Below are 23,619 nucleotides of genomic sequence, written 5' to 3' on the forward strand. Positions count from 1 at the left end.
CAGAGCGGCGGCATAATTTTTCTGTGCAGTTTTAGAGTAGCTCAATACCTACTCAGCGCTTGCGATGACTTCAGACTGTTCAGTTCCTGGTTTGACGTCACAAACACGCCCTGCGTTCGGCCAGCCACGCCTGTCTTTTTCAAGGCACGCCTGCATTTTTCCGAACACTCCCTGAAAATGGTCAGTTGCCACCCAGAAACACCCACTTCATGTCAATCACTCTGCGGCCAGCAGTGCGACTGAAAAGCTTCGCTAGACCTTGTGTGAAACTACATCGTTCGTTGTAATATTACTTCGCGCCTGCGCATTGCGCTGCATACGCATGCACAGAAGTGCCGTTTTTTTGCCTCATCACTGCACAGCGAACTGTCAAAGTCGAAAAATATCGTTATTCTCATGCCTTGTACTAACCCCATGCGCTTGCCCGCTGCACGTGCACATTCTCTCCCGTGCGTGCGCATATTCGCAGTTGCGTGACGGCGCCTCCACGGACATGCGCTCAAGCGCGTGGTATGTGCATTTACGGTATAGTTTGTGTGCGTCTGGCGGGCGACTCGATTGTCACATAGTTAATCCAAATAGTGGTGTTTTTCATAGGTTATGGTCTCCTTAATAATATCAGTAAGTTTGTTTAGTGTAACTGGTTCATGGACAGAGAGATCCCTCTTTACATGATACGAAGGGTCAGACAGGTTTTGAGCAGTGGTGTTTAGTATGCAACGGTAGAGTATATTGTTAGTAACATTCCGGTGTTGGTTTGAAAGAGATTAATCGCTCCTGCGAATAGTTATGGTTATAAGAAGTTTATGGACATTTACTGTATTTGCAATTCATTATCCATGCGGCGGGAATCCTGAGATTCCCTCCCACCTGAGCAGTATGAAATAGTCACAGCCCACCTGTTTGAATCAACCTATGACCTTTTGTTATAATGTGAAGACAGATTCCTGTGTCTAATGAACAATGAGATTGTAGACCCTTTGTAGTGTACTGTATGTAGTGTATATAAGACAGCCAGTCTGGACCAGCTCAGTCTACTCTCCACAACGGTTTTCATCATTGACTAACTAGAGAGCTGGTACCAGGACTGCGCAGCGATCATTCCCCAGTGTGTAAGTTTTTCTCTGTAACCAACTTATTCTCTGTTTGTATTTGCCATACTCTCTCTCTCTCTCTCTCTCTGTTATTGTTACTCTGTTGTATATTGCATAATTTCTGTTATTTCTGTTTAGGTGTTTATGTTAGTGCTGTAGTGTATAAGCTGTAACTGTTTTCCCCTTTTACATACTAAAATCTCGTTAGTAAAGGTTTTGGAACCTTACAAGGTATTGTGAGTTTATCATTACATTGCTAAGGGTATTCGGAGTGTCTCAATCGCTCAAGCAGCTTTTACACAATTGAGGTTAATCAGCGTTACACTGTGTTGCATACAAGGTTTACTGTGTGTCATTCTGTGAGCGTCTGCGCCGCTCGTGTTCCTCTTGTGGGCACAGCGTCCGCTACGCTAGTGGCGTAGCATTACGGTACTCGGACCGCCTATAGCGTGCTCGATACCCAGCGTAAGCCGTGAGCGAACGTGCCGCTCGTGCGTCTCGACCACGGCCTAGCATCTGCTACGCTAAGTGCGTACCTTTACGGTACCCTGTACGCCCATTGCGTGCTGAGTCTCTTACCAATATATAGTGAATGTTATAAGATAAATAATTAGCTTTATCAATTGACGGCTCGTCCGTCCTCCACATATCCGCTCTAGCGAACACAAGCAGACTTTATCTGTCAGCAAAGGGCAAGAAGGCGTATCCCTTCGTATCCGTGTTGGTGGTGAGGGATACGGTAGTGCTGACTAGATAAGCGTCTGCATCGCTACGCTGTAGGAGTGCTGGTGGAATCCGGAACCGGAAGGTAAGAACAGTACGCTATTGTCTTTTAAAACTGTTGTATTTCTGTTTGATACGCATTGCGTACGCAACACACGCACACACCTGCATTTGTCATTTGTGTAATTTCACATCTCGCTTTCCTGTTTGCCATTTATCATTGATAACGTGCTGAGAAAGATTTGTTGCTATTGGTAGTTAAAAGTAAAATTAATACGTAAGGGAGTAATTTGTAAAACACGCACACGGCTTGCCAAAGATACAAGGAAGTTCTGTGTGGTGTTCAGTAAATGATTACAGTTAAATATCATTTGCATTGATAGAAACGTGTTACTTGTGTTACTGTGGACGTGTCTGGCCTGTGTACACGTGTCCTTAGCAAAGGGCGGGACAAGCGTACGCGACGCAAGGGCTGACGCACGTAGCGTATATTACGCAACGGAGCGTATGGGTACGCCCACGTAATACAAATCACACGATAGTATTATTTTAGTAGGCGATACGGAAGCAACGCGATAATAGCGCAAGTCAATCTCAGTGTCCTAAATTTTAGCGTAAATAATCCTTCTCTAGTTGTAACTCCTTTGGGACTAGACTGTGATACTGAATGAAAGGGATTTCTGCGCAGAAACGAAAGTAAAGAGTATATGAGGTGATAGAGTGTGTGTATATATATATATATATATATAAGTTTCTCATTTTTGGGTGGAACCACAGGAAATCGAGTTCTCGTGAGGTACGTACGTGAAAGTGACAGCGCGGTGGCTTGGGAGGCATCCCTTGTTAAACATATTAAAATAAGAGCATTAGAGTATAGCAGACCAGGAGGTCACGGACCAGGAGGTCCAGAGACAGACCAGGAGGTCTAGGTACAGCGGACTAGGAAGTCCGCTATAGATAGAGTCAAGAAGCACAACACCAGGAGGGTTGGTGCAATACCCATATAGGCCATTAAGCTCTGGCTGAAGGAATTCGCAGCCACAATTTTCGATTCCACTGGTCGTTCCGCACATAAGATTAGTTGCTTATGTGCAGAACGATTGTACCGCATGTAATTGTGTGCATTAGTTAGTAACTTGACCCAGTACCATTTGCGTACGCTAGAGGGGTCATAAACGCTATTTGTACATTCTAACGTGATTTGTGTAAATTTTTTTTATTTTAAAGGGAGGTTCGCTGGTCACTCAGGAATTCTCCAGCAACTGATATTTACTGGGAAGGGTTAAGTGCTCTTCGGATCACACCCACACGTTCCAGTAAATAGAGGTTCAGGTTGCAGGGGCCCTAGGTTGAGTACGCCAGCGCTAAGGCAGTGTGTGGGCGTATTGGTCGACGTGGGCGAGTGAGTGAAGGTACTCGGTAAACTTTCACCGTCGGCCTACCCCGGAAATCTTGGTTTTTGTAAGGGTTCGCTGAAGACCCTGATTTGAAGGTCAGAGGTAGTGAAAGCAACACCTGCAAAGATGGGGGCCAGTTGTTCAGGTAGGGGACGATCAACCCTGGTTCAGGTTGATTTATTAAACTGGCCCATAAGGTCGGCAAGGTATAACGTGTGATACAGACCAGGAGGTCCAAGATGAATCACATACAAAGGTTTTCAATGAATGGGAAAGAATGACTGTGCATGACGGGGAAAAGTTCCCACGGGTAGGCAGTTTTAGCCCCGAGGTGTTACAAAATCTAAGGAGAAGGATATGTCTCATTAAATCTGCAAAGAGACGGATCAAACATTATGATTACTTGCAATTATGGCAACAGGAAGGTGAAATACAGAGAGGATTGGCTCAAGCGGCTGGATCTAACCCTATCAGGAAACTGATAGCCACCGCACCACCAGCACCATACATAACGGGAGAGAAAGTGGTTACAGAGAATGGCACACTGGTGTATGATAAACATGCACTTAGTAACTGTATAGATGATAAGAATAATTGTAACGAATGTAACAATGATAAAAGTAAAACTGTTAAATGTACAACTGTTAACCCGTGCAAGTTGCACTCCATGTTAAACTTCCCTCAGGATTACAAGCAAGAAAGTGAGCCCAGCACGAGGTCGGCACCATTTCCAGCAGCCATCATACAAGACATCCAGGTGGACGCGACCAAATCGGTAAAGGCAGTAGTCAAACCCCCTTACGGAGGGTCAGGTGAGGTCGTGTCCACAGGTACGTACAGTGTTATATATCACGCACAAACAAATGTATCTCATATTGTAGAACCAACACAAGATGATGTTATAATTGAATGGAACATCAAAAGACACCTGGAGTCACAGGGCAGTAAGCAAATGACAATCAGTAGACAAGCCCTGACAACAAAGTCACACCAGCTTAAGCCCCAAACCCCTGTGAGAAATTCAAATGTGATAGTTTGTTATCATTGTCACAAAGAGGGACATTTTGCAAGAGATTGTAGATCAAGAAATATACAAAAGTCATATCAACCCCCTAGACAACGACATGACCATGATATCCAAAGAAACAGGGAAGCACAGGGAGGTAAGAAGCCTCAGATCCCTGTGGGTAAGTCAAAGGTGATAAGATGTTATAATTGCCAGAAGGAAGGTCATTTTGCACGAAGTTGTAGGTTTAAAGATCCACAAAAGGTACACAAAATTGTAATCAGGAATCACCTAGGAAGAAGTTTGGGCCGCACCTGTAATATGCAGTCAGGAAAGTTGATCATTAGGACTGGTAGTAAACCTGATGTTACAGTTAATGATATTGGGAGGTCAGTTCCTTGTAGACACAGGAACGGCCGGGTAAACTTTGTAATTTATCTGTAAATGTTTCTTTTTCCCCATCTCTGACGTTCATCAGCAGAACTCAAACATCACATAGCTACTTGGTCTTTGCAGAAGTCTACCTAACCCCAGTGTGACCTACCGACATCGGTGTGTCCTGGCCAGGCACAAAAGGGTGGAGTGTGGAAATACTGGTGGGGGAGACTGCGCAAGGATACCAATGGATGTGATGGTGTGACAGCCTGATGGTGAACGGAAGATCTGACAATGTTTTTTTGTTTGTTGTTTTAGGTAACATATATATGAATTGTTCTCTCTCTCGTTTGTTTTTTTTTCTCTTCTCTCTCATGTTCTCATGCTTTACAGATGGTATGTCACACCTCAGTTAGACAAATGGTAATGCAAGATTTTTGCTCCTTACAGAAAGATCGCAGATTTGGAAGGAATATTGTATCACCAGAATGTTCGTTTGGAAGATTGAGAGACAGCACCTTTGAGATGACGACAGAGCAAGAGGAACAACAAGACTAGAAGACATCGTAACATTTTTCTTTCCCCTCAATTATTTTTTGTACCCCCATTACAAATTTCTCCTTTTCCTCCTATAAGATGGACTTGCCCCAAGAGACTGTGATCCGGATTTTCCTGTTGACCATGATGTTGAACAGAGCAGTCTGTTTCGGTGAGAGTACCATGGAGGTCGAGAAAGGATCTGGAATGGGTTCTGATGACCAGGATGGAGGCGTAGTTTTCCAAGAGCAACATAATCACAGAGTAAAGGCGAGTATCAGAAAACGATCTGGTAGCATTGACAATAGAAGGAATTGTGAAGGATTGTTACCTGAAGAGAACTGCATCTGTAGGCATTGTGACAATATAGTTGAGGATGGGTGCATAAAGAAATGTCAGTCCAGTTTTAATGTCCACATGGACCGGCATCCATTGGGTGACTATCACTCCTTAGTGGGTAAAGTGTTAAACCAGACAGACTGTTGGGTATGCTCTCAAGTACCTCAAGGTCATAGCAAATCAGGACTAGTACCATTCCCTTTAACTGTAGGAGAGGTAATTGAGTTAAGTGGTGGGAGACCGGTGGACAAGAGGTTTAATATCTCTTGTCCTCCTAGTTTGAAGCTCCACCAATATCATGTGGATAGGTCCTTAGTATGCTTTAACATTTCCAATCCCCGAAAGCCGGGAAATTGGGAAGTGTCATGGAGTAATCAAACCATGACCTTTTCATATAGAGCCGATAGAATGCCCATAGACACAGAGCTTATACGCCAGATAGCCAACAGTGGAAAATATTTCCGGTATAGGTATACTCTAGGAAGTAGGACCATGCGAGTTGGAGAAGTATCACCAGGATACTGTGCACATATCCTACAAACTGATACGTTTACTAGACAGATGGGAGAGTTAGGGTTAGGAGATTTCACATGGAAAATTTGTAACATGGTTATGTCATACTCCGTCCCATATGTTCTCCCCGATGATGCATATTTCATATGCGGGAGAAAGGCGTATAAGTGGCTTGCCCCAAACTCAGAGGGATTGTGTTACATTGGAAAGGTACTGCCTGAAGTAATGACTGTATCCCATAACAAAATGAAAGATATTCACCGCGGTGCCCAAGCTCCTTATACTCACACTCATTATGAGCACGTCGTTAAACGGCACCTGATAGAGAGGACAGAGCATCCAGCCTCTGATCTGATCCATGAATCCACCGGGATTCAATTCCTACTCGCGTTAGATATCACTCGTACCGCCAGAGGAGTGATAAATTATAGATATATATCTGCGCTAGCGAACTTGTTAGACAATATCACCGAAATGTATGACGACACGTTCAGGTACACTGGGAAAGAGTTACAAGCCTACAAAACAGAGCTGGTTCAGCATAGGATGATTCTCAATTATCTCACAGCAGTGACAGGCGGGTATTGTGTTACCCTAGCAACTCAGTATGGAGTAAAGTGCTGCACGTATATTACAAACAGCACTGAGGACCCGGCCGAGATCATAGACCAAAAGATGGATGACATTTTGCAATTGAAGTGGGAGTTTCGAAGGAAACACAATCTCACACTCGCTGCTGTGGGTAATGAGATGACCAGTTGGGTGTCATGGTTGAACCCACGAAATTGGTTCTCTGGTTTAGGAGAATGGACCCAAGGTATTATAATGGACGTAGGGAAATTTCTCTTGTGTATTCTGGGAGTCGTCATATTGGTTGGCCTGATATTTAGATGCGTTCGGGCTTTAACGAAGTGTAAGGGTAGTACTAGAGTGATGAGTCTGAGGAGCGAGGACACTGTAATAACAACAACTAATTTGATTTATGACCCAACGATAGAGACAATGTTGTGATGAAAATGTGATTCCACGGTCCGTTTCTTTCACCCGTTTCTCCTTTGTTTTCCTCCAAGGTACAAAGACATCCGCTTGGAAGAAGAATTTGACAACCTCTTTTATACAGACCATTGATGAACTATGCCACAGACCCCCAATATCCCTAGTGACTTTAACTTTTACGATAGCCCAATACTTTAGAGACTGTAATTTTATGGACAATGGAACAGCTTTTGCTCGCTATTTATAGCAAAAGCACCGAGAGACATCAGACAACATGTACATCAAGACAAGACATCAGACAAGACCTCAATCGGCGACTGTTTATTTAAACTCACATAGTTTACGACTGTATTTATAACGAGTGTTTCTTATCTTCATCTCTACAACCTCCAGGTAGTATCTCACATAGTCGACAGGTGATTCTCACATATTAGCACTCACATGTTCCCCCCCTTCATGTATCATCAACTAAATGTGCTCCCCCATTTGTTGCAACCAAAAGCCGAAAAGAGCTCGGTAGAGTTTGACAGCCCATCCACAGACCCTTGATACGGGATAAGAACGATTCAAATGTATACTTCGCAATACCTCGAAGCTTGATTTAAAACACGTACGGCACGATGATACATGACCCCTCAAACATGGATTTCATACACACGCTTTTACTGTCTCACTAGGTCATACTTTTCCCACCTTCTCCTCTCCTCCCTTACCCAATCATAAAAAGGTATTTACATGATGACATATATTTTTCTGTTTTGTTTAGGAAGTGGCAGTTATTGGTGACTGCCAAAGGGTGGACTGTCAAAGTCGAAAAATATCGTTATTCTCATGCCTTGTACTAACCCCATGTGCTTGCCCGCTGCACGTGCACATTCTCTCCCGTGCGTGCGCATATTCGCAGTTGCGTGACGGCGCCTCCGCGGACATGCGCTCAAGCGCGTGGTATGTGCATTTACGGTACAGTTTGTGTGCGTCTGGCGGGCGACTCGATTGTCACATAGTTAATCCAAATAGTGTATTTCATAGGTTATGGTCTCCTTAATAATATCAGTAAGTTTGTTTAGTGTAACTGGTTCATGGACAGAGAGATCCCTCTTTACATGATACGAAGGGTCAGACAGGTTTTGAGCAGTGGTGTTTAGTATGCAACGGTAGAGTATATTGTTAGTAACATTCCGGTGTTGGTTTGAAAGAGATTAATCGCTCCTGCGAATAGTTATGGTTATAAGAAGTTTATGGACATTTACTGTATTTGCAATTCATTATCCATGCGGCGGGAATCCTGAGATTCCCTCCCACCTGAGCAGTATGAAATAGTCACAGCCCACCTGTTTGAATCAACCTATGACCTTTTGTTATAATGTGAAGACAGATTCCTGTGTCCAATGAACAATGAGATTGTAGGCCCCTTTGTAGTGTACTGTATGTAGTGTATATAAGACAGCCAGTCTGGGCCAGCTCAGTCTACTCTCCACAACGGTTTTCATCATTGACTAACTAGAGAGCTGGTACCAGGACTGCGCAGCGATCATTCCCCAGTGTGTAAGTTTTTCTCTGTAACCAACTTATTCTCTGTTTGTATTTGCCATACTCTCTCTCTCTCTCTGTTATTGTTACTCTGTTGTATATTGTATAATTTCTGTTATTTCTGTTTAGGTGTTTATGTTAGTGCTGTAGTGTATAAGCTGTAACTGTTTTCCCCTTTTACATACTAAAATCTCGTTAGTAAAGGTTTTGGAACCTTACAAGGTATTGTGAGTTTATCATTACATTGCTAAGGGTATTCGGAGTGTCTCAATCGCTCAAGCAGCTTTTACACAATTGAGGTTAATCAGCGTTACACTGTGTTGCATACAAGGTTTACTGTGTGTCATTCTGCGAGCGTCTGCGCCGCTCGTGTTCCTCTTGTGGGCACAGCGTCCGCTACGCTAGTGGCGTAGCATTACGGTACTCGGACCGCCTATAGCGTGCTCGATACCCAGCGTAAGCCGTGAGCGAACGTGCCGCTCGTGCGTCTCGACCACGGCCTAGCATCTGCTACGCTAAGTGCGTACCTTTACGGTACCCTGTACGCCCATTGCGTGCTGAGTCTCTTACCAATATATAGTGAATGTTATAAGATAAATAATTAGCTTTATCAGAACGAATGCAGCTAGCGATTAACTCAGAATGACCACCATAGTGTAGTACTGTGTTAGTGTAACAACTAATGAATGACTGAAGAGTGTATAATATAATCTTACTACAATGTGATAACTTAGTCTATTTAAAAAAAATACACCACTTGTGTATTATAATTGTTTCATCACTAATGTAGACTCAGGGGAGTGAGGCAAGATTTACTTGCACTAGCAATTGGCATGAGAGCAAGAAATCAAGTCACAATATACAACCCTCGATAAATGATGTTTCAGCATTGCATCTTAAATAATAACCGTGCATGTGTCTGTATATATGTCTTATCCTCCTAATATAATAAAGATTCCTTATATATAGTTGATTGTAGGCAGGGCCATTGAGAGCAGCAGGCCCAGGTACTGCCAGAGGGGGGTGGCCTAAACAGTGGGCATACTTATGTCCCCCACAAAAAAATGCTATAATTAAAAAAATCAATTGCAGGGCTGCATAGCGGTCCTGCATGCTCCATTCAGATCCATGGGGGTGGGGGAGAGGCAGGGGAAACGCGAGGCAGCACTGCATCTTACCATGCTTGCTCCGTGGTCGACACCATCTTCCCAGTGATATTTGGGAAGATGGTGCATGTGCACTTGAGAGCAAAGTCTTTGATTGCAATATGCGGCACCATCTTCCCAAAGATGTCACTGGGAAGATGGCACCAGTCGGTGTAGGAGGATATAGGTGAGTATTCGTGAGGGGGGGCAGAGGACCTTGGCCCCTCCAGCAATCGCAAGCTCGGGTAATTAGTACCTGCCGCCCTCGGGGCCACTGATTGTAGGCAGTGAAGGCTACTTCATTAATTATGAGTTACCTGTCTGAGCAGCAACATTTTTCAGAATTATACATATGAAAGATGCTGGTCTCAGTAGAGACTATTGTATATCTGTGAGTTGTTCATGCAAGAGGAGACATATTTCTTATAACACAATTTAAGTAACTCAATTGTAAAGAAAGCCCCGGTGCCAATTGGGGTTGGGCCTACAAAAATGTTCTTCTCATATCTGATGCCCACTAGGTACTGGGTCTTCACTGGTATAGAGAAATTGGATTTAAAGCATTTTGTCATGAGTGCACTATAGATACCATAATGTTAGGGCGCCAAAAACAGCTCCCATGGCATGCTGACACTTTGAAAACCACAAAATAATTGAAATCTATTTTTCTACCACTTCTTACACTCTACCCACCAGGCACTGAGTATGGGTATAGTCCTAGGATCAAATGTAATAAATGCCGGATTGGAACGATTCCGGTGAGATAGTCATTAGATTTTAAAGTGGCAATTATTTTAAAGGCAAAACCAGGTTGGAATTGCCAGCTCCTGTAAATTGTGGGCTATTACATTTAGTCCCTAGTGCTATTTGAACTAGGTCTAGTTATACTCACGAGAGGGGCCCACGCACATTTTTGCAGGCTCCACCTTCTTGGTAAAGGCAGCCCTGGTGTATACTGGCCAGGGTGGGTCTTCCATCTATGGTTACATCAGCCAGTCTGGCAATGCCTAGTGCTTGTTACCCTGAGTTTAGGAGGTTTTTCCAGTGATTTTGGTATAACCAAAGCATAAGGCTGAAGATACTAGTGGTGGTTGAAAAATTAGGCAGATCCTCATGAAATTTTAAAATAAATAAATTATTTGTTTATTCACCTTTTTACAATAGAAGACTGATAGTGTCCACCTACAGTACTCCCATCTAAAGTCACAAGGGGATGTGGTTATGTGACCGGTGGTCGGAAGACCTGCAGTCACTATAACGACGCCGGAATCCTGGTCGGAGGAAAGCCCGCCAGTCGGCATGCCAACTAACAGGGACTACTCCCACGACACCCATAGAGTGGGAATAGCACTTATGAGTGCAGAGAGCCCGCAAGGAGCTTCGTTGCACTCGTTCCCCCCGCTCCGCCGGCAATGAGCAGTACAGGATCCCGGTCACGCAAACCCAACCCATCACAAGAGATCGGGGGCATAACTCAATTTTTTTTTACCCAAACAGTATGGTTTTAGCTGAGTAAAGCAGCTAAACCCAACTAAACTAATGGACGCAACGTCAAAAGTGTCATCTGGGTGCACAAACCGGTCACTTTTTGCATGTTTTAGCTCGCCATCAGCAGGGGCTGTGAGCTGAAATAACAGCACCGGCGGAGCAACACCTTCTTCCGCCAGGTGCCAACAGTGACAACTGCTGGCGAAAAAACTGAATTCCACCCTTGGTGCTGGATATATAGGTTTTGCCTTGTAAGTGATTGCCCTTTAGAAAAACGTCAGAGATCGGCCAGCATCTAGCACCTCCGGCGATCTCGGGCATCATTACATCCGCCCCTTAAGTGTCTCAATATACTTGCTGTTTAGGTGGCCTTTTGGAACAATTTTAAGTATATCAGAATGCTCATCACATACAGTATAAATACGTCAGTCATGTCATGTACATTAGTCAACATAGTAAAACATGATCTTTCATATCTGTTTCAATTTTGTACTGTAGCATTAATTTGTTAATTAATAACGGCCATCAAGCATCTGGTATCAGTGCCCGATTATTCACAAAGCAACATACAGGTAGTTGGCTGCCTAGTGCCCTATGTGTCTTAGAGGGCACAAAAGTTGCCCAAATGAAGAAAAAAAAATTCTTATTCAGAAAAAGGCCATAAGGGTCTGAATTCTGGAGATGGGGTACAGAGCTTCGATTAAAGAAGTTTGCCGGATCAACACTTGTGCAAGCCCTATTGCTGTGCTTAAAACTGCAGAATAGTAGGGGAAGAGCTTCCCACACGGCACTCTGCTCTCAGCCAATCATAGGAACATGTTCTATGCTCTTCCAGTCAGGACTCAGCACATTCTGCTCTGGCTCCTGCTCAGCAGCACGGGACGGAGACTGAGAGAATACAGACAGAGCTGTGCAGGAAACCTGACATGTGCATACCTCCCAACACCGAAAATGCTCACACCCATAAAGGAAGCATGGCCTCAACATGATGGGGTCACGGTCTCAAATGGGAGGGTTTGATCTAGGGACACGTCCCCCATTTTTCGTAATTTTGGAGGCATGCCCAGTGGAGACAGGCAGCACGACATCCCCCAAGCTCTCCTACCTCAACAGAGTGCCCCGCGGGCGGGATAGCAGGACAGTGTCTGAAAAATGGGACTGTCCCCTGGAATCGGGATGGTTTGGAGGTATGCATGTCCATTATGCAGCGGTGAGCTAGATGCATGTCTAACGGATGAGCTATGGTCAGTGGTTAGGTCCAGGGATGTCTATTCGTAAGGGCTCCATGGGCAGTTGCCCATGGGGCCCAGGAGTATAATGGCCCTAGGCTGAAAGCAGAGGGTCCCTTTTTCCAGAGGTACCAGATTTTTTTTAAATCTGCCCTGGGAACAGAAGATATACGACTTCAAAGCAGTGTCCCCATCCGAGCCTATTAATTGCTTTTCCCAGCCAGATATCTTGGGTTCCTTATGACCTAGAGTTCATCTGAGGGTATTCTCCAAAAGCTGGGGACTCTCCCCTTTCGGTAGACACTGGCAGCTTGTCTCTGCTATGCCTAGAACCAGGGATAGCAGCCTTTCAGCAGGTGGTCTCTGCTTCAGCTCTACACGCCTGATATGCAGTTTTATATTTTTGTCGTTGGATTGCTCAGGCTTCTGAACTGTGGTCCCCAAGTCCCCAGTACCTCCTTAAAGGTGGAAAGGTGAAACTCTTTAGTTGTTTATCCCATTGAAAGCTAAGAAATGTATTTCCAGGAAGTGGAGATATCTGCAGTCAAGCAAGCTGTCCTCCCACCAGAAAATTATGAACATTAAGCCAACTCCACTATCCACCATTCTCCTGCGCATTAAACACCCCCTACCACCCCTTCATGCAGCCCAGTTCCCCCTTTTACAGTTTAGTATTCTACCTCCCACCCCATCTCCCACCATCTGTGCAGTAAAGGAGTAAATCGCAGAAATTACTGCTCCAGGTCCTACATGCCCGTGGGACATGAAAGCTGCCACTGATAGCACCCCCAACCCCTACTGCTGGAGGATGGGTAGAGGCCCCAGTGCATTGCTTTGCCCAGGGGCCTACATTGCTGTTAAGACGGCGCTGGTTAGGTCATTGATAAAATAGTACTGATCAGTCTATTTAAGGTGTGTGACTTGTGTAGAGGGTATGGGTCATTAGGTCGACAAGATTTAGGTCGACAGTCATTAGGTCGACCACTATTGGTTGATATGCACTAGGTCGACATGGTGACTAGGTTTACATGGTCATTAGGTCGACATGAACAAGGTCGACATGAGTTTTTTAACTTTTTTTGGTGTCGTTTTCTGCGTAAGGTGACGAGGAACCCCAATTAGTGCACTGTGTCCCCTCACATGGCTCTTTTCACTCGCTATGCTTCGGGTAAGGGGCCTCTCTCCACTACCATTATACTCGGCACAGGTTACCGTTCCCAATTGTAGTCCAAGTGGATCGTAAAGTATGAAAACGTAAAAAAAATGAAAAAAAAAAATGTGAAAGACTCATGTCGACCTTTTTCCATGCTGACCTTGTTCATGTCGACCTAATGATCGTTAGACTGTGTAAAGTAATCGATGTGCATCAGGTGTGTGATATTAGTATGACCTGTGTGTATGAGAAGTGAGATATCAGTGTGACTTGTGTATAAAAAGCAAGTACTGTAAATAGGGAGTGGACAGGAGCAGGGTGCCCTAAAGCATTACCTTGCCTATGGCCCTGTGCAGTCTTAATGTGGCTCTGGGTGGTATACATACAGTGCATCCGGAAAGTATTCACAGCTCTTCACTTTTTCCACATTTTGTTATGTTACAGCCTTATTCCAAAATGGAATCAAATATTTTTCCCCTCAAAATTCTACACACAATACCCCATAATGACAATGTGAAAAAAGTATTTTTGAAATTTTTGCAAATTTCTTAAAAATAAAAAACTAATAAATCAACTGTACATAAGTATTCACAGCCTTTCCCATGAAGCTTTCCACTGATCATCCTTTCAGATGTTCCTACAGCTTAATTGGAGTCCACCTGTGGTAAATTCAATTGATTGGACATGATTTGGAAAGGCACACACCTGTCTAGAATAAGGTTCCACACTTGACAGTGAATGTCTGAGCACAAACCAATCATGAAGTCAAAGGAATTGTCTGTAGACCTCCGAGACAGCATTGTCTCGAGGTACAAATCTGGAGAAGGGTACAGAAAAATATTTGCTGCTTTGAAGGTCCCAATGAGCACAGTGGCCTCCATCATTCGTAAAAGGAAGAAATTCACAACTACCAGGACTCTCCCTATAGCTGGCTGTCTGTCTAAACTGAGCGATCGGGGGAGAAGGACCCTAGTCAGGGAGGTGACCAAGAACCCGATGGTCACTCTGTCACAGCTACAGCATTTCTCTGTGGAGAGAGGAGAACCACCCAGAAGGACAACCATCTCTGCAGCAATCCACCAATCAGGCCTGTATTGTAGAGTTGCCAGACAGAAGCCACTCCCTAGTAACAAGCACATGGCAGCCCACCTGGAGTTTGCCAAAATGCACCTGAAGGACTCTCAGACCATGAAAAACAAAATTCTCTGGTCTGATGAGACAAAGATTGAACTCTTGGGCGTGAATGCCAGGTGTCATGTTTGAAGGAAACCAGGCACCGCTCATCACCAGGCCAATACCATCCCTACAGTGAAGCATGGTGGTGGCAGCATCATGCTTTGGGGATGTTTTTCAGTGTCAGAAACTGGGAGACTAGTCAGGATAGAGGGAAAGATGAATGCAGCAATGTACAAAGACATCCTGGTTGAAAACCTGTTCCAGAGTGCTCTTGACCTCAGACTGGGGTGACGGTTCATCTTTCAGCAGAACAACAACCCAAAGCACGCAGCCAAGAAATCAAAGGAGTGGCTTCAGGACAACTCTGTGAATGTCCTTGAGTGGCCCAGCCAGAGCCCAGACTTGAATCCGATTGAACATCTCTGGAGAGACCTGAAAATGCTTCCCATCCAACCTGATGATGCTTTAGAGGTGCTGCAAGGAGGAATGGGCAAAACTGCCCAAAGATAGGTGTGCCAAGCTTGTGGCATCATATTCAAAAAGACTTGAGGCTGTAATTGCTGCCAAAGTTGCATCAACAAAGTATTGAGCAAAGGCTGTGAATAGTTATGTTATGAGATTTCTTAGTTTCTTTATTTTTAATACATTTGCAAAAATCTCAAAAAACAAAACTTTTTCTCATTTTATCATTATGGGATATTGTGTGTAGAATTTTGAGGGAAAAAGTTAATTTATTCCATTTTGGATTAAGGTTGTAACATAACAAAATCTGGAAAAAGTAAAGTGCTGTGAATACTTTCTGGGTGCACTGTATTGCTTAATAAAACTCAGACTTTGGGGTTTTGACAGATATAGCTAAGCTAAAGTGAGGCTTATACAGTATCTGAAAGATAGTTCTGTTGATGTTTTGGAGAGATGTCATCCTTTTCTCCTGAGAAAGGGGTCTAATCTAGAACATGTGGATCATTAATTTATTTTTGTCAGAAGAGCTGTGTTTGCATAATTGCTGCCATCCAGAAATGTCAGCAGACGCATTTTTCATGTTTACACATCAGCATTTTTTTTTTAATTAGTATAAAATAAATTATATAGACCACTTCATATAGAATTTCTACTCAAATAGCAACAAATAGTTTGCTTAGTTAAGAAATATTTAATTGTGGGTTATGATTGTGCATAAAGTTTTCATACAACCTTGTCAAGCAGCTCATTATATAATGTGATGTCAAAAACTGATCTCCTCTTAATAAATCTAATTAATAATACATAATATGGTACACCATTTAGATGAACTCAAATTGACATTGCTATTCATGTGGGTGTAGTCAATAATAATAATCATCATCATATGAGAAATCACACAAGCCATGTTCCTGGTATTTTAGGTTACTTAAGTTGAGGACAAAATTATTTTAATCATTAGCAACTGGTTCCAATTAAATACTTTCACCTCACTATCTCAACGACTAAGACATAACTTTAACTACAGTCAAACCCCCAGAGCCTATTGTCTAACCCTAACCTCTACTTCCCTCCCAAAGCCTTCTCCAAATGTAAACCATGCAACCAACTTTTTCATTCTAACCATAACAAACTCATACTACTGCTTAACTAACTAGTTTTTATCCTTAAATCCGTTGAAGTATCAAACTATGTATGAGTCCTTCAGGAGGTGACATAAACATTTCTGAGGAAGAAAGTATTTCAATTCAAACTTCTCACACTTACAAAGCCCTTGCCTACTTCTCTCCCATTTACATCTCTGATGTTACCTCCCTTAACACTCCTACCTGTCTTCTTCACTCCACTAATGCACGCCGCCTCTCCTGCCTATGGACTACTTCCTCCCACTCCTACTTCCAAGATATTGCACATGCTGATCCCTGTCTCTGGAATTCCATACCTCTCCCTATCAGACTCTCCACCTCTCTACAAAACTTCAAACAAGCTCTCAAGAATCACTTTTTCACCAAACGCTCACTGTCTACTGCATCTGGGCCACCATCTCCTCTCCCCTTTAGAATGTAAGCTCTCAGGAGAAGGGCCCTCTTCCCTCATGTGCCCCTTTCCTTCTATTACTTAAACTATCTTCTACCCCATACTCCCTTCAATGGCACCAAATTTCTTGGTTTTCTACCACCCTAATACTTCTTTCATTGTCATCTGCCGATGCAGCTATGTCTTTGTACCCTGTACTTGTCCTATATTCTTTTGAGAAGAAGAAGGAGGAGGAGAAGGTGTCATCTGCCGATGCAGCTATGTTTTTGTACCCTGTACTTGTCCTATATGAGGAGGAAGAAGAGGAAGAGGAGGAGGAGGAGGAAGAGGAGGAGAAAGAGGAGCGGGGAGAAGGAGGACAGAGGACCAGTTGCTCATAGTTTGTAAGCAAATTCTCAAGGAGAGCAACTTCACTGCAGGGAATAAAGTACTTCCAATTTCGGTTAAAAGTACCTATACATTATCAGACATCAGATTATACATTATATACACTGTATGAGACAAAAAGTACAATCTCACCTTCTCTTGAAGACTTTGCTTCTCTCTCTGGGTGTCTTCTAGCTTAGTTTGTAGCTCACGAATATGTGCAATATCTGTTGCAGACTAATTAGCAAGTGGAAAAAGTGACACAGGATTAACAATATGTAAGTTATATACAGTACAATTAAAAAAACAAGTATTTTTAATAATATCCAGTAGATTCATACCGTAAGTCACTCAATTAGGACATAGTTATAATGTCGACAGTTACGATATTGACAATGAACATGTGTGCGTCTGTAGATTGTCGGCAAGTTCACAATATTGACATGTGAAATGTCAACATTTTGTTTAGACTATCAGTGGAGGCTTAGGGATAGCGGAGGGGAGAATTACGGTTCAGCGCTAGGGAGAGACTTAGGGTTAGGCTAAATGAGGGGAGGATAGGGATAGGTACTAGGACAAGGGTCAGCATTACAGTTACACATTAACCATACTTACTGTCGGAAGTGCCGCAGGATCAGCCAAAGGTAATCCTGACGTCACAGCTGGACCCAGAAGTCTGGAAATGAGTGTCAACGCACTACATTTCCACACTACGACCATGTCAGTATTCTCTTGTGTGAACATGATAAATGTCGACAAAACATATGGCACCACACCCAATTAGTGCTTGTGCCTCCAGCATTGTCAGTTCAACAACACCTGGATTGCCATAAAGCAATTGACATAGTACCCATCCAGTATTTGCTTCGGGGTGTAGTCAGGATCTCGGTGGTCCCATCCAACAATTGTCACAATATGGAAAAAATCGGTTAGGGTTAGGCTGCCGAAGGGGACAGTTAGGGTTAGGCAGTGGGAGGGCATAGTTATGGTTAGGCAGTGGGAGAGGACAGTTAGGGCTAGGCTGTGGAAGGGGACAGTTAGGGCTATGCTGCGGAAGGTGACAGTCAGGGCTAGGTTGTGGAAGGGGACAGATAGGGCTAGGCTGTGGAAGGTGACAGTTAGGGCTAGACTGTGGAAGGGTACAGTTAGGGCTAGGCTGTGGAAGGGGAGAGTTAGGGTTAGGCTATGGGAGGGGATAGTTAGGGTCAAGCTGTGGAAGGTGACAGTTAGGGTTAAGCTGCGGGAAGTGATGGTTAAGGTAAGGCTGTGGGAGGGGACGGTAAGGATTAGGCTGCAGAAGGGTTGGGTTAGGAGGTTAAGGTTAGAATACTCACCAAAATTTGTTGGGATTTTGACCGTCGGGATTCCGCTGCCGGTATTATGACCGTTGGGATGGTTTCCACCAGGATATCTTACCCAACCTTTTGCTTTTATTCCATGTCAAATTATACCAAAGTATATTAACCCTTTATGTGGCAATGTTAAATTAAAAATTTTTACCATGAAGAATGTCACGTTAAATAATCTGAAATTCAGAATGGTGTCATTTTTGCATAAAATGCAATTAAAGGACATTTATAAGTAAAACTAAATGAGGCAATTTATATATGAAGGTTTCAGCTCTACACTATATAGTATATAGGCACAAATGAAAGTAAACATGGACATGGTTAAGATGTACTAAAATGGAGGCTCGGTTATACATGGTGGATAGATTGGAATTACTTGGTTTCACCTTACACTTCAGTTTGACAAATGTGTCCCTTATTGTCAACCTAATGTCACAGCTTTCATTTATGATTCTTGGGAGATGAGAAATATGAATCTATTAAAGAAAAATGTACTTTCTATTTCTGCATTCACAGGTAGCTGTGGAAAGATTAGTTGCAGGTCTAATCTCCCTACCTGAGCAATGAGAGCTTTGTGTTTCTTCATAAGCTCATTCAGGTCTTCCTGATCCTCATCGATCCTCTTCAGAAGATCAGTCTTCTCATGCTGCAACTGGAACAATTGTTCATCAGCCTGAAACAGAAAGAAAAAATATGCTGGGTGTGATATGTGTTATTATTATTTAGGGATCAAATAATCAACAGCAAACAATGAAAATGTGTCTAGTTTATAAAAGCAGAAAATAACATTACATTGTCATGAACCTACTGTGGACAGCTTTCAGCATGTTCTTCTCATGATGTTCAAGGGAGATCTAGTTCTTTTATCTCTCTACAGTACAGATACTTTATCTAATGAACACTCCATGTAATCTGTGTCACTGCCAATGTTCCACCGAAGGAGCATGCACCAGTTTTTGGCTTTCTATTCTTCTTACTGTATAGTTGTCATGCTTAAACCATTTTACAACTCTGCAGAGTATCTGTCATCATATAAATGCAAAAAAGGCGCGTGAAAAATCCTGTCAGCTCTAGGTCTAGAATCAGAATCAGGAGGAGGAGGGAGGTGGACTGGAGCTGCAGCAGCGCTATGTAATTGGTAGAGGCGCCGCTGCAGCTTTCCCTCTTATTCCGCATTGGCTGCTCGGTGCTGCTGTGAATACTGGGATACGCTTCGCTCATCCCAGCATTCACAGCGGCGGCGGGCAGCTGATTCTATAACTAGAGCTGACAAGGATCCCTTGCAAATCCTGTATTGTCCTTGTTTAAAATCCACTTAAAATAGGATTTTAATACCTACCGGTAAATCCTTTACTCTTAGTCCGTAGAGCAGGCTTTTTCAACCAGTGTGCCGTGGCACACTAGTGTGCCGCGACCAGTTGCAAGGTGTGCCGCGGAGCCGGAGCAGCTTCCTGCACCTTCAGAATGAACTGTTGGCCCAGCCTCTTCTTAGAGGATCAGTCGTGCTCCGGCCATGACCTATGACTTGAAAACGATGTGATATCATAGGTCACGGCCGCCGCGTCTCACCACCCAGCCAGCCCACCCGCCTGCATACACTTCTTCCAGTTCCCGCCTGCATACACAGCTTTCCTTGCCCACCCACATCCACACCAGCCCGACCGTCTGCTGCTCAGTATTCGCAGAACTCCACTATGAACAACCCCCACCACTGAGGGACAGGGAGGAGGACAGCTGATAATATTTGTTATTTTATTTCTCCTGTGGGGAACAATAGGATTTCAATAGAATTTATGTGGGGAGAATAAGGATTTTTGGGGGGAACAATGTGAATAATTCATGTGGGGAGCAATAGGATTTATGTGGGGAGCAACATGATTTATGTGGAGAGCAATGTGATTGTTTTTTTCTAATTAGGCCAATGTATGTGTGGATTTTTTTTATTTTTTTTTACTGTGAGGGCCAATGTCTGTGTTTTATTTTTTTCTGTGGGGAACTGATGGTGTGCCTTGGCAATTTCAAAAAATTGTTCGGTGTGCCACGAGTAAAAAAAAGGTTGAAAATCCCTGCCGTAGAGGATGCTGGGGACACTTCAAGAACCATGGGGTATAGACGGGATCCGCAGGAGACATGGGCACTTTAAGACTTTGAAGACTGTGAACTGGCTCCTCCCTCTATGCCCCTCCTCCAGACTCCAGTTATAGGAACTGTGCCCAGGGAGACGGAGATTTCGAGAAAAAGGATTTATTGTTAAACTAAGGTGAGATACATACCAGCTCACACCACAAACACGCCATACAACATGGCATTTAACAGAACTCCAGTCAACGGCATGAACCATGTCAGCAACAGGCTGACTATAATAGAAACACAACCTGTGTGTAAACATAACTAATAACTGCAGATAGAGTCCGCACTGGGACGGTCGCCCAGCATCCTCTACGGACTAAGAGAAAAGGATTTACCGGTAGGTATTAAAATCATATTTTCTCATATGTCCTAGAGGATGCTGGGGACACTTCAAGAACCAAAGCTCTAGAACGAGCGGGAGAGTGCGGATGACTCTGCAGTACCGATTGGCCAAACATGAGGTCCTCATCAGCCAGGGTATCAAACTTGTAAAATCTTGCAAAAGTGTTTGAAGGCGACCAAGTAGCTTCTCGGCAGAGTTGTAATGCAGAGACCCCCCGGGCAGCCGCCCAAGATGAGCCCACCTTTCTGGTAGAGTGGGCCTTCACTGATTTCGGTAACGGCAATCCAGCCGTAGAATGAGCATGCTGAATCGTATTACAGATCCAGTGCGCAATAGTCTGCTTGGAAGCAGGCGTCCCAATCTTGTTGGCAGCGTACAGGACAAGCAGAGTTTCCGTTTTCCTAAGTTGAGCCGTTCTGGTGACATAAATCTTTAAGGCCCTGACAACATCAAGAGATTTTGACTCCGCAAAGGCGTCAGTAGCCACCGGTACCATAATAGGCTGGTTCATGTGGAACGATGAAACCACCTTCGGCAGACATTGTTGACGAGTCCTCAACTCCGCTCTATCTTCATGGAAGATTAAATAAGGACTCTTGTGAGACAAAGCCGCTAACTCAGACACCCGCCTTGCGGATGCTAAGGCCAATAGCATGACCACTTTCCAAGTGAGAAATTTCAACTCTACCTTCTGTAAAGGTTCAAACCAATGTGACTGAAGGAAATGCAACACCACGTTAAGATCCCATGGTGCCACTGGTGGCACAAATGGAGGTTGGATGTGCAAAACTCCTTTCACGAAAGTCTGAACTTCTGGAAGGGAGGCCAATTGTTTTTGAAAGAAAACCGATAAGGCCGAAATTTGTACTTTAATCGAGCCTAACTTTAGGCCCGCATCCACACCTGCTAGCAGGAAATGGAGAAAACACCATAGCTGAAATTCTTCCGTAGGAGCCTTCTTGGATTCACACCAAGACACATATTTTCTCCAAATACGGTGATAATGTTTAGACGTTACTCCTTTTCTAGCCTGAAGAAGTGTGGGAATGACTTCACTGGGAATACCCTTTCGGGCTAGGATCCGGCGTTCAACCGCCAAGCCGTCAAACGTAGCCGCTGTAAGTCGTGATAAACGCATGGCCCCTGCTGTAACAGATCCTCTCGTAGAGGAAGAAGCCAGGGATCTCTTATGAGTAATTCCTGAAGATCTGGATACCAAGCCCTCCTTGGCCAGTCCGGAACAATGAGGATCACCTGAACCTTTGCTCTTCTTATGATCTTTAGCACCTTTGGAATGAGTGGAAGCGTAGGGAACACGTACACCGACTGAAACACCCATGGTGTCACCAGCGCGTTCACCGCTATTGCTTCAGGGTCCCTCGACCTGGAACAATATCTCTGAAGCTTCTTGTTGAGGTGAGACGCCATCATGTCTATTTGAGGAATTCCCCAAAGACTTGTCACTTCTGTGAAGACCTCTTGATGAAGACCCCACTCTCCTGGATGGAGATCATGTCTGCTGAGGAAGTCTGCTTCCCAGTTGTCCACTCCTGGAATGAAGATTGCTGACAGAGCGCTTGTATGTTTTTCCGCCCAGTGGAGAACTTTTGTGGCCTCTGCCATTGCCGCCCTGCTCTTTGTTCCGCCCTGGCGGTTTATGTGCGCTACTGCTGTTATGTTGTCCGACTGTATTAGGACGGGCAGACTGCGAAGAAGATGTTCCGCTTGAAGAAGGCCGTTGTAAATGGCCCTTAACTCTAGAACGTTTATTTGTAAACAAACTTCCTGGCTTGACCATTTTCCCTGGAAGGTTTCCCCCTGTGTGACTGCTCCCCAGCCTCGGAGACTCGCATCCGTGGTTACTAGGATCCAGTCCTGAAACCCGAATCTGCGTCCCTCTAGGAGGTGAGAGCTGTGCAGCCACAACAGGAGTGAGATTCTGGTCTTGGAGGACAGGATTATTTTCCGGTGCATGTGCAGATGGGATTCGGACCACTTGTCCAATAGGTCCCACTGAAACACTCTGGCATGGAATCTGCCAAATTGAATGGCCTCGTAGGCTGCCACCATCTTCCCCAGCAATCGAGTGAATTGATGGATTGATACTCTCGCTGGTTTCAGAATTTGTTTGACCAAACTCTGAATTTCCAGAGCCTTCTCTTCTGGAAGAAAAACTCTCTGTAATTCCGTGTCCAGAATCATTCCCAAAAACGACAGCCGTTTTGTCGGATTTAACTGTGACTTCAGCAAGCTCAGGAGCCAACCATGTTGCTGCAGAACTGTCAGGGAGAGCGCAATGTCCTGCTCCAGCTTGTCTTTGGATCTCGCCTTTATCAGAAGATCGTCCAAGTAAGGGATAATTGTGATTCCTTGTTTGCGAAGGAGAACCATCATTTCCGCCATTACCTTGGTGAAAATCCTCGGAGCCGTGGACAGACCAAACGGCAAAGTCTGAAATTGGTAATGACAATCCTGAATAGCAAACCTCAGGTCAGCCTGATGCGGATGATATATGGGGACGTGTAAGTAGGCATCCTTTATGTCGACCGACACCATGAAATCCCCTTCCTCCAGACTGGAGATCACTGCTCGGAGAGATTCCATCTTGAATTTGAATTTTCTTAGGTAAAGATTGAGGGATTTTAGGTTCAGAATTGGTCTGACCGAGCCGTCCGGTTTCGGGACCACAAACAGGCTTGAATAAAAGCCTTCTCCCTGTTATGATGGGGGAA

At 44.1% G+C, this 23,619-nt stretch overlaps 1 protein-coding gene across 6 annotated transcripts in view; it reads right to left on the reverse strand.

The window, feature by feature from the left end:
- MYO18B (myosin XVIIIB) overlaps positions 1-23,619 on the reverse strand; it is a 1,127,577-nt gene that overhangs the window by 201,027 nt on the left and 902,931 nt on the right. For all 6 annotated transcript variants that reach the window (XM_063913212.1, XM_063913213.1, XM_063913208.1 and 3 more), the window contains exons 37-38: positions 18,971-19,087; positions 17,219-17,302 (exon numbers count right to left, since the gene is read on the reverse strand). In XM_063913212.1, the coding sequence (XP_063769282.1) occupies positions 17,219-17,302; positions 18,971-19,087 (201 nt within the window). The remainder of the gene's footprint in view (positions 1-17,218; positions 17,303-18,970; positions 19,088-23,619) is intronic.

This window comes from Pseudophryne corroboree, chromosome 1, assembly GCF_028390025.1.
Source record: "Pseudophryne corroboree isolate aPseCor3 chromosome 1, aPseCor3.hap2, whole genome shotgun sequence".
Lineage (NCBI taxonomy): Eukaryota > Metazoa > Chordata > Amphibia > Anura > Myobatrachidae > Pseudophryne > Pseudophryne corroboree.